The sequence below is a fragment of the Camelina sativa genome, chromosome 5 (genome assembly GCF_000633955.1).
Source record: "Camelina sativa cultivar DH55 chromosome 5, Cs, whole genome shotgun sequence".
NCBI lineage: Eukaryota > Viridiplantae > Streptophyta > Magnoliopsida > Brassicales > Brassicaceae > Camelina > Camelina sativa.
The window spans coordinates 16,857,688-16,869,523 of record NC_025689.1 but is presented as its reverse complement, the minus strand read 5'-3'; the positions used below and the strand labels follow the sequence as shown (position 1 = coordinate 16,869,523).

At 35.1% G+C, this 11,836-nt stretch overlaps 1 protein-coding gene, 1 long non-coding RNA gene and 1 pseudogene across 7 annotated transcripts; 2 read left to right on the top strand and 1 right to left on the bottom strand.

The window, feature by feature from the left end:
- LOC109132865 lies at positions 209-1,669 on the top strand (annotated as a pseudogene).
- On the bottom strand, positions 1,111-7,566 carry LOC104787068 (protein NRT1/ PTR FAMILY 6.2). Of its 6 annotated transcripts, none has more exons than XM_010512575.2 (9): positions 7,306-7,417; positions 7,122-7,224; positions 5,511-5,728; positions 5,120-5,355; positions 4,728-5,033; positions 4,293-4,639; positions 4,062-4,190; positions 3,160-3,563; positions 1,111-1,607 (listed from the first exon to the last, which is right to left on the bottom strand). In XM_010512575.2, the coding sequence occupies exons 1-8, from the start codon at positions 7,306-7,308 to the stop codon at positions 3,172-3,174; spliced, it is 1,734 nt and encodes a 577-aa protein (XP_010510877.1). In that variant the 5' UTR covers positions 7,309-7,417; the 3' UTR covers positions 1,111-1,607; positions 3,160-3,171. The 6 variants fall into 6 exon arrangements, with proteins under 6 accessions (XP_010510877.1, XP_010510875.1, XP_010510876.1 ...); XM_010512573.2 differs by lacking the exon at positions 1,111-1,607 and adding an exon at positions 2,557-2,959; XM_010512574.2 differs by lacking the exon at positions 1,111-1,607 and adding an exon at positions 2,557-2,927.
- On the top strand, positions 7,155-7,785 carry LOC104787070. Its single transcript, XR_767774.1, has 2 exons — positions 7,155-7,280; positions 7,383-7,785. It is a non-coding gene; the product is annotated as an uncharacterized LOC104787070 (long non-coding RNA).

The following is an 11,836-nucleotide window of genomic DNA, read 5'->3' as shown; positions in this document are numbered from 1 at the left end:
TAAACATAAAAAAAAAAAATCTAAGCAAATAATAACAATTAATACCCATGCTAGAGCACATGTTGAAATTCCTTTTATTTATATTACATGCTATAACATGTAATATTAAAATTAATATTATAGCATGTTTGTTATATGTAATGTTAATATTACATGCTATATTAATTGTAATATGCAAATATTAAATGCTATATCAAATGTTAATCAAATGCGGTGTTTGAAGACTATTATTCCCGATGAAAATGATCATCGTGTGTATAGCATGATCCAACAATGACTAAAAAACTTGCATATGATTTTTTCATAATATTTTATCCAAAAAATTATTAAAAAATCATATAAATTATATTTTATCATAATAATTATAAAAGAAACAAAACGAATTACAACCCGTGCTCTAGCACGGGTCATAATCTAGTTTACATTTAAACCGTATTACAAAACGTGTGATAAGATACTCATACAATGAAAAGAAAATGATTTAATCATTATTTCTTATATACCACTTTATTAACATCTGTAGTAGTCATTTTTCTATGTATGAAAAAGTAGCAAGTCTTGTAAATTTGAAATTTTCATAGACTATGGATTTGCATCCGTGAACAACTCAAATATCAAAGAAATAATATCAGTCAACAGCAAAACGGGACACTTCAATTTCTTCTCCATCCATCATACCAGTGTCACTACAACAGCTCCTGACGATAATCCCAACACTAACGATATGAAAATGGGTTCATGTAGCAATATTCGCGTCTCAAACACAAACATCGATAGTGGAAACAATTGTACCTCTAACCACTAACCTCGATATCTCTAACGTCAAGTGCGGTCCCATGCATGGGATCAGTGTTGGAAGTTTAGGGAAGAACAAAGACGAGAAAGACGTGAAGGATTTAACTGTATGAGACATCATATTCAACGGCACAAGGCGATGGTATTTAGATCAAGACTTGGGAATCTGCAGCTTCAAAGATCTTAGTTTCGAACTTCGTGTATGAGAATATTCAGATGATTGATGTTGGAAAACCGATCAACATTGATCAGAAGTATTGTCCTCACCCACCTTGTGAACATGAAAAAAGGTTAAATTTCTATGCAAAAGAAAAAAGAAGCAAACCTTATTATATATTTCTAATCACAAGCAAAATACAACTTGTGATTGGGTTTTTAGGGTGAGTCATACGTTCATATCCAAGACCTTAGGCTAAAGAACATATATGGAACGTCAAAGAACAAAATGACAATAAGTCTGCAATGTAGCAAGAGCTACAAAATTGTTGAGCTAATTGGCATTAACCTAAAGTATAACAGAGATGAAGATGGTCCTTCCATGCACTGTGATGTGTGAAAATGTTGACGGTTCCACTAGTGGTAGAATTGTTCCCCAACATTGTCTTAATTGATTTGGCGGTCCATCAACACGATGACGATGTTTGATGGAGAAGTGGAAGATGACTTATCTTGTTTTAAAAAAGAAAGATTACATATTTTGTGTCATCTTTCTTTTAGTTATCGATGTTTGGTGGAGATGATTCCTTAGCATTGTTCGGTGGAGAAGAAGAAAGATGACTCATCTGGTTTTACATCTTGGTTAAGGATTTTGCCTGAGAAGAATCCAAATTGTGAATTGGTAAAAAAAGAGTAAACAAAAGTTAGAAAGAAAAAAGCTTTAAAATACCGAAAGAAATAGTGAGAAAAAGAACTTGAGAAGTGAAACAACGAAGTGCGAGGGAAAATATACCAATACTAGCACTTAAAACATACCAATACTATTACTTACTATATATACTACAATGTTAAAAGGCGTTCCCAAAATTAAAATGTGACGAACCAACCATAACGTTTGGATTAGGGGTGGGCAAAAAAACCGAAATCCAAAAAACCGAACCAAACCGAACCGAAATAATAGGTTTGGTTTGGTTATGGTTAAGTCTAAAAATCCATTTGGTTTTTATTTTAGTTAAGCATTTGGTTTAGGTTTGGTCTGGTTAAAAACCGTAAAACCGAATGGTTTTTTTGGTTTTTTTTAAAAAATTTAGGAGAAATTAGATATAATTAGTTTCTCCAACTTATAACTTTATATTGTATAACAATATCAATATTTTTTTTTTATTGGGCTTATAGTTACTGATCTCTTAGTAATCTATCGAATTACAAAACTAAATTTGGATTCTATTTTTTTGATTTATGTTTAGGTTTTACTTTTATGTTTATTTTTAGTTATGTATCAACTATCTATTTTTTAAAAGTATAAAATAACCATTAAAAACCGGAACCAAACCGAAACCGAACCGAACTGTGATACATATGGTTTTTATATGGTTCCATTTTTGATGAAACCGAAAAAACCATAAACCGAAAAAACCGAACCGTAACCAAACCGAATTACATATGGTTTCTTTATGGTTCCATTTTTATAAAACCAAAAAAACCGTAAACCGAAAAAACCGAACCTAAACCAAACCGAAAAACCGAACGCCCACCCCTAGTTTGGATTCTGACAAACGCTATTTACAACAAAAAGGTATGTCACCTATAGCAAAAATGCATAAAAAGCTATATTGTATTGTTATTGCTTATTTTCCTGTAATAAATTCAATAATTCATACTATATATGACTCGAAGAGTAACTAAAAACATATCTAAACAACGTGTGACCGACTGAAGCTCTCTTGGTCACACCAACCATGGTAGCCGTCTCCGGTCTCTTGCCTATGCCACACACTGATCACTATCCACAGGAACGGTCTAGGAAACTTGTCTCTCCATTGTTTTAGTGCTAATTGAGCAATTTATTAGTATATAGACACAAACTAAAAATACAAGTTTACATTCAAAATGAGCGATAGAGATGAAATTAACCCGGTAGAAAATGATCTAGATCTTTCAACACTTCTTTGCAACATCTAAGGCCATCTTCAATGCTGCAAGATATTTTCCAAAGTTCTAGAATGTTCTGATACGTAATCAAAGACCAATGAATAAAAAAAGAAAGAAAAGTAAATAACATGACCAGTGAAGACACAATATTTGAGACTGGTAGGAATCTAGACACAGCTTAATTGCTTAATATACACAAAAAAGGAAAAAAAAGAACTTAATAATTGGAAAGCAGCTTTGTTGAAAGATAATAATATGGTACACCAGAAAATATACCCCAAACAAAATTTAGCAGTCTTCAGCAGAGAATCCCTTCCCATTATCCTTCTCTGCCGAGTCTTTACCCTTCGTTGGCTTAAACCACAAGGCACAAATGAAATAGACAACGAAGTTTATTCCACTAAGAATGACTAACAGCCAATAAAAGTAGTCGAGTCGGCCGTGGTTGATGTTATCAGCCAGCCATCCTCCATCCGTAGAAGTTGAAGTGACCTTCTTGATGACTGAGACCAAGAAACTGCTGACAAAGAAGCCTAGTGATAAAGTGGTCAAGAAAAGTCCGGTGCTCATTGTTTTCATTCCCTTAGGCGATTGGGTTATGAAGAAATCAAGTTGGCCAGTGTAGATAAAGGCTTCCCCAGCTCCAACTAAGAAGAATTGTGGAACAAGTAAGAATACACTTATGGGCAATGTTTTTTGTGTACTAGATTTCGCAACGTCNATTGGAAAGCAGCTTTGTTGAAAGATAATAATATGGTACACCAGAAAATATACCCCAAACAAAATTTAGCAGTCTTCAGCAGAGAATCCCTTCCCATTATCCTTCTCTGCCGAGTCTTTACCCTTCGTTGGCTTAAACCACAAGGCACAAATGAAATAGACACCGAAGTTTATTCCACTAAGAATGACTAACAGCCAATAAAAGTAGTCGAGTCGGCCGTGGTTGATGTTATCAGCCAGCCATCCTCCATCCGTAGAAGTTGAAGTGACCTTCTTGATGACTGAGACCAAGAAACTGCTGACAAAGAAGCCTAGTGATAAAGTGGTCAAGAAAAGTCCAGTGCTCATTGTTTTCATTCCCTTAGGCGATTGGGTTATGAAGAAATCAAGTTGGCCAGTGTAGATAAAGGCTTCCCCAGCTCCAACTAAGAAGAATTGTGGAACAAGTAAGAATACACTTATGGGTAATGTTTTTTGTGTACTAGATTTCGCAACGGATAGACGCTTTTGCTCAACTAGAGCTGCAGCTGCCATGCCGGCTGTTGATAAGACCAATCCAATAGCAATTCTTTGTAGGCTAGAGAAACCTGGAATGTGAATGCATGTGAATATATAGTTGAGAGACATATATATATATATATATATGCAAAAAATCTAGATATGTAAATGTTGCATGCATCTTATGTCACCTGGTTTTCCTTTCCATTTCTTCCAAAAAGGCATTATAGCACGGTCGTAGACAGCTAAAGTTATGAGAATAGCCGCGACGAAAAACACGGTGAGTGAACCAGCTGGAATCTTGAAATTTCCAATGTTACGTCTCATGGTTGAAGCTTGCTCAACCGAGAATGTAATCATTTGGGCATATGTTGTCCAGAAAATGATAGTTGTTGCCCAAATAGGCAAAAGCCTAACCATCATTTTCACTTCCTCTACTTTGGTTACTGAGCTTAGCTTCCAAGGGTTTGGAATTGCGACTCCATCTAGGGTTTGTTCGAAATCTCCTTCTGTGACTATGGCTGCCTTGTCCAACAAGCTGCACACACAAGTTTAGATAATTAAGATACAAATTTCACTTTAATTTACTTCTTAATTTTGTTTGTGAAAATTGACTAGAAACTTACTGAAACTGATCAGTATGTTCAATTCTCAGGCCCTCAGGATTATCTTCATAAAGATAAACAATGCTTTGAGGTAGTTCCATTTTCCTCTTTCTGAATGCAGCTGCTATAACCTGAAAAATTTGCACAACAGGACTTCCTTGGCTCTTCTTATAACGGTAGCTTTTAGTCCCAAACAAGAAAATCCCAATAGCTATAGCCATAGACACCGTGCAGATTCCATAAGCCCAAGATCTTCCCACTTCATCTTGCATGTAAACTAAAACAGTCACAGCCATCAACGTCCCCATGCTAATGAAAAAGAAAAATCTGCATGTGCCAAATTTAATTTAGTTTTAAATAAGGGATTGTTCCAATAATGTTATCATATAATGAATATAAACTCTAAACCTAACCTGTTGAAGAAGAAAGCCATTTGAGCTTTTTCTTTAGGATCTTTTTCATCAAACTGGTCAGACCCGAATCCGGAGATACTAGACTTAAGGCCACCTGTTCCAAGGGCTATAAGGTAAAGTGAAATATAAAGAATTGTCATCTGAAAGGTAGTGGCGGGTATGCATGCTTCTCCGTGGTGACATGTTGGTGGACGCAGCTCTGGCAGCTTCGTTGCTATCGCTAGGGCACCAGTTCCCTATATACAATAATACAATTATAAGATTTGATAGCAAACTTTTTGGTTGATGTTTAAAGAGGCATCTACTATTAAATGGTGTAACCAACTAATAACATTGATTTTTTTTTTTCTTTTTTTTTTTTGGTTATATATGGTTTGAGATAAAGTCTTACGAGAGCTTGAATGGTTGAAAAAATAGCTATGGTTTTAAAACGGCCGAGGAAGGAGTCCGCGAGAAATCCACCCAGCAAGCAAAGGAGGAAGGAAGTGCCCATGAAGTCAGTGACAATGTTGGCAGAAGTTGAACTTGGGAGATGCATTGTCTCCATCAAATATGTTACCAAATTCACCGCTATTCCCATGGTTGATAGCCTCTCCACAACCTCAATTCCTGCAATAGTTTTTACATTTTTCTTTATACACTATCAACACTTTGTATACATGTTCCAAGTTAAATTGGAAGTAATTCATACATATTCAAGTAGTGTTGTGTAAATCCAATAATCCTTACTTTTTTTTTCTTTACTAAGACGCCAAATTCATCTAAGTGGTAAATTACACATGGAAATTATTATAGGATTTAGATAATCATAAAGTTTTTTTTGTTTTTTTGATAACCAGATAATTATAATGTTTGAAACCCGCGTGAAATAGCCATAAACTGATAAACAAGTTTGGTTGTCTAAAGGTAAATTAATTCAAACTGACACTCAAACCATAAGCTTTCATATATACTCCAACTATGATTTATTTATTTATTTTGGAAACATAGAAAAATATTCACGATAACTTCTCGCTGTAAAAAAAAAACTTATCACTGTAAAAATTAAAATCATGATCTTTTTTGTCCTTCAAAAGGTAAGGAACTGAAGAATTATATATTAACAGTTTTCATCTCAGAAAGCAACAAAACCAAAGTTTGGATTAACGACTAATTTTAATTAGACAACTGTAAGAGAATATTGAGGAACAAAACAAGTTTTTTGAGGTCGGCGTTTTATGCTCCCTAAGTAGACACGTGAATACAGATATAAATCTATTTTTCATTTTCCCCTCACTACTCAATTTTCTTTTTTTTTTTACGTGTGATGAAATTTAATAAAATAAAAAGAAAATCATTTATTATGATTGAATGAACGAGATGGGGAGCCATGTGGCGTATCCCTTTTTTCTTTATCTTTCTATCAATCAGCGTGATTCAGAACAACGACGTTTCATATTTTATATATACAAACGGACTTATTTCAATCATATCATGTGTGAGTGTGACTGATTTGAAATTGAGTCTCTTTTGTTTCTCACCATGTATTCGTAAATTATACAACTTAATGGAGATTTAAATGTATACGCAAGAACTACCACAACCCTCTTAATAAAATTAGCTACGTATACACATATTGGTATGTATTCACTGATGAATATTTTGCCAATATGTGGACGACATGTATTTTCTCATTTACCGATTATTAAATAATGGAAATATATATATATATATATATATATATATATGTAGTTATGCATATTACGAAGTAAGAAACGATGATTGTAGTGAATTATATAAGCTTTGCCCAAAAAAAAAGTGGATTATAAGCAAGAAGAAGACGAAGAAGTTTGTCTTTTGCTAGGACATATATATATATATATATATATATATGAGTAATTTTCACACAGATCTTATATACTGGTTGTGGTATATGTGTTTATGTATATGTATCTTTGGACCAAAGTTATATTATCTGCAAATGCATATATGCATAGGTAATGTAGAGAAGAAAAAGACGAACCAAGAATGAGAGCTGCAGTGATCCAGCCACCGGTTTTGGATTTGTCTGCTGGTCGGCCGCTGTAGTCTACGGCATCAGCTACCGTCCAACTCCCTTTGCTCTCCTGAAAACCACCACATCAATCTTCAGTTTACAAATCTTACAACCAATAGTTTACAAGTAAGAAGAAAAATATTATCCAAACCATTTTTCTTGTATATCTTCAAGTATCGCCTTGATGATATTATTCTTAATTTCTGCTAAATGTTTGGTCTTTGTTAGCCACAGAAGCAAATAATGATGGAGAGGAAACTGCCTTTTTATAGCCACAAAAATGAATGAAAGAGAGCTAGCACCGACCTTCCACTATATGTGATTTGAGACATATCACAAAAACGTGAAGTCTTAAGAGATAGGTTCATCACACTTTATTTCCAACTTTCCACCATTTCTTTACTTATATATATTGTAAATTATTTTGGCTATTTTTTTTTTTGTCTTTTTTTTGTGTGTTTTTTTATCCTATTTTGTCATTTGTTGTAAAACTATGATGATGAATTATTGTATTTGATCCATATCGACAAGGGATAGAAATGGATCATAGAAAAGAAACACTTGCATATATTCCCATATAAAATGTTTTGAGTGATCAAGTAAAGATTCTCTACGAGGTTTCTTACTGTTAGTTTTCAACTCTTCCTTTTTTACTTCTCCACTACCTATTGGAAAACTGCACCATGTATTGTTTTTACAACATAAAAAGAAAGCATAGAGAAATATAGTAGAATATCACATTTTTTGTCAAAATAAGAAGAATATGAAAGAGAAGAATAGCAGAAAACAAAGTTACTTCAAGTAAATAAAACTTATTTGTTTACCCTGAATAAAACTTGCAAATTATTTGGTTGGTTAAGAGATATGGGACAGATTCTAGCTCTCCATATGTTCGAGTTGGAATGTGCGGAATCCTCCAGTTTGTTAAATTTTGTTTATTGGAAGCATTTGTCATATTTTTCTGTGGCAGAAAGAAAGACTGGTGTACGTTGGTATAGTGGGGACTTCTACACGTCTTCATGGTTCTTACTTCTGAGAAAGCATATGCAGAGTTAGCACATGACTCCCAGTTCATCTCAGTTGACAGTTAGCATACGTCTTCATGGTTCTTACCTTTTTTTCACGTGCAAATTAAAGATATAAGACTAGTTATAATTGCGAAGAGTAACAAATAAAAGTTGACAGAGTATGAGAAGGTATTACCCCATAACTCCTAAGATTAGGAACATATATGTTTCCCAGTACATTTAATGTTTCCAACTTGTTCAAAACAAATGACTTAACATTATCTTTTTGTCACGTGCAAAAGATATAAGACTTATTTCAGTTAATTGCGAAGAGTACCACGTAAAAGATGACAGGGTATAAGAATCATGCATTACCCCGTGACTCCCAAGAGAGTAGGAAGTAGGAACACTTTAATTGTTTTAAGTCTTGATCATGAATTGATCATGTGTATCGAGTTATATTTTAATTGTGTTACATGGTTAATTCATTGATAGTGCAATTGGGATTAAAATCCCAGAATGAGAATTATATTACTAGGTATTCGCGATACTACTTAAACTTAGGCGATATGTTCAGCCCCGACTCAAAAAATTTTAGGGCCCTTGGACAAAAAAAGAAAATTTTTAGACCCCTTAATAGATATATAGAAAGATATTGATATTTTGGATCTCATATTTAGAATAAAATTTAATTGTTTGGACAATAATTACGATATATTTTCTCTTAAAAAAACTTTTTGTTTCTCTACCAAATATATTATTTTTTGGGCTTATTATTACTTTTTTTTTGAAAATGAACCTTTTTTACAAAAGAAAATTTTGCAAATGTTGATGGGCCCTTGTGCCACTGCCCCTCTGCCCTACCCATTTGAGCCGGGCCTGGATATGTTTTATTTGGTTTTGATCTATAAGACAATCATTAAAGTCAAAAGGATAAAAGAAAGACAATGATTGCAATTGAATACAGAACAAAGATATATTGCGTGGTGATTTATAGGGTCGATAAATAAAATTTTAAAATTTCTTAGATGAGTGTACAAACTATTAGATAAAGGTCACGAGCCAAGAGAAGATGTGGAAGCCATTAAGAAAAATAGCCATAGGGGGTTACACTAAAACTTTTATCACATATTTCGAACATTTTTTTTTGGACAAACCATACTTTTTTTTTCAGCCTAAAAAGAGTTTAAGCCAAAAGGACATCTTTTGCCAGAACGTCTGCTCGATGGTTCAGATTCTTTGGAATGAATTGAAAGAAACAACAAAAAATAGAAGATAGGGTGAGGATATCGTGAAAAAAAACCCATGGAGTTCCTTGACTTGGATCTCCTGACTAAGAGCTTTGACAAGGGTTAACAAGTCTGAAGCAAAGTGGAAGGTTTGAAGTCCGATTTAATCGCAACTCGAATTGCTGTCAGAGTTGCTAGAGCTTTGGCCATCAACGGTGAGGCAACATACTGTATTCGAGACGCTCTCTCCCAAATTGGTATCTCCTAGCGATCCCTGAAGCTCCACCCGAGTCCCGTGTGACCATCGGCTCTCCAAGCTGCATCAGAGCAAGCTAACATCGAGGTTTGCTGCAGAAGTGGAATAAAAAGAGATTGCATTTTTGGTGGCTCTGTTCGATCCCAATAATCATGTATCATAGGCTTAAACTCATCCATGTCCGCTATAGCATTCACAAACTTGAAAGGCCTGCATTTACTACCCATGGACGTATCCACATTCAAATGGAATCGACTCTGAAGATGGTCATAAACACCACCAGATTCAAACACATTGTAGGAATATGGGAAAACTTGAACCCAATTATCATTAACCAATTTTCTATCCAGAATTTTTGAAATCAGCTCAGTCTCTCGTTTGTTACACCAAGTATACAATGGTTCATGGCAGTGCATATTTGTAAGTTGTCAATAGTTCATCAAAGTTCTGAAATCACACATTCTTGAAGACAGCGTAGGCGTACTCTCCACTCGTGAATGCTCAGCTAATTCTAAAGTTTCATTAAAATCACCCATAATTAGCCATGGCCAGGTACAAATTATCAGTGAATCATGATGATTACACAAAACCCCCCACAATTCTTTTCTTTTTTTCAGCCTGATTCGATGCATAAACGAAGGAACAAATGATTCCTCATCTTGGTCTTCCAATTTTATTGAAAATGTTATTAATTGACTGCTCATGTAAAAAGGCATGACTCTTATGTTACCCCTCTAAACAACCCAAATTCGACCCAACCGATTGTATTCATAGTTTTTCAACAAAGACCAATATTTGAATACCCTATTTCCAATTCTCTCTACCTTCTTCTCTTTCACTCTTGTCTCAAGCAAACAACCAAATTTAAACTTTCCTCCTTCCACTTCTTTATGACATAATGTTTAGTTGATTTATTTAAGGTGCACACATTCTAAAAGAAACCCAACATTTAAATATTTTTGGGGGTATCTTCTTGCTCTGATCCCTAGAGGGATCCCTAGCAGATTGAATAGAATGATATGAGACTGTCTTATGAGCCGTTTTTGATTCCTGAGGTAAGGAAGCATGCAGAGGAACACCAGCCGTTGTAAACCATCACCTCTTGGGTTGTGCTTACCTCCCCTCTTTGACCCTATGGTTCCTCCGGAATAAAGGATTTCGTATCCGTAGCCCCTTCTCCCCTTTTAGCATCTGCTCCTAAAACCGAGTATGAATTAGACAAAATGGACACAGCCTCAACTCGTGTCCCTTCTGCTTTTTTTCTCGGGCTACGAGTTGATTTAGGAGTTATCCAACCCTCTTGCTCTATATCCCCATTAGAAACCTTCATCCCAGTGTCATTTTCTTAACCCAATCAACCAGTCGCACAACATGTATCTCCACTACCTTTAGCTGCTCTAATGCAGGCGGCTTTGTGATCTTTGGCACTATCACCTCAGTAATTTTTCGACCTTGTCTTCTCCTTTTGACACACACGACAAGCTTAGATGGACCCACTTTTTGCAACCACTACATCTCAAAGGTAACCAAGGATCAGAGTAATGTATCACAGTTTCCAACTCTCCCTCCTCTTTACCCATGACAACATACTATTTTGGTAATTCATTGGTCAAATTTGCTTCCACCAATATCTGGGCCTCTTCAAAAATAGCACAAGACTCAGTCTTGGGATGCAACCGTACTGGCTTCTCCACCTCACTAAATGAGAATTCCGAGCCTTTATCAGTAAACATAGCTGAGAGAACATTCTTCAACATGACCCACAATAGTATAGATTTCATCGCCGGCTGTGCCTCCTCTGGGAAAGGAGTCCATTTTGACACGATCATGGAAATATTCATGATATTCCACATCCCTCGGTTTAGAACTCGATGCCTCATGGCTTCATTCCTGATCCGGAACTTCACCGCTGACGCATTAACTTCATGAACATCGATTAATGATGATCGATCTCCCAATCTCCATATTTTGTTCACAATCATGTGGATTTTTCCCACATGAGGTATTTTCATATTCAGAAATTTGCCAAGCAAAAAATCTTCCCATAGTGGTTTTACGTCCTCAAACACCTCCTTCAAAACTACAATATTCTCTTTCCTATTCTCCCCCACGACCTCACACTTTTGCTGAATAAATATTCGATTTTGAGTTACTTGAGCAACTTGCACCCAATGTTTTTACATATGCTGA

Coding starts and splice junctions, on each gene's coding strand:
- LOC104787068 (XM_010512572.2), bottom strand. Junction 5,729..7,121: donor CACTGCAGCTCTCATTCTTG/GTTCGTCTTTTT, acceptor AAACTATTGCAG/GAATTGAGGTTGTGGAGAGG. Junction 5,034..5,119: donor ATGGCTTTCTTCTTCAACAG/GTTAGGTTTAGA, acceptor TGGCACATGCAG/ATTTTTCTTTTTCATTAGCA.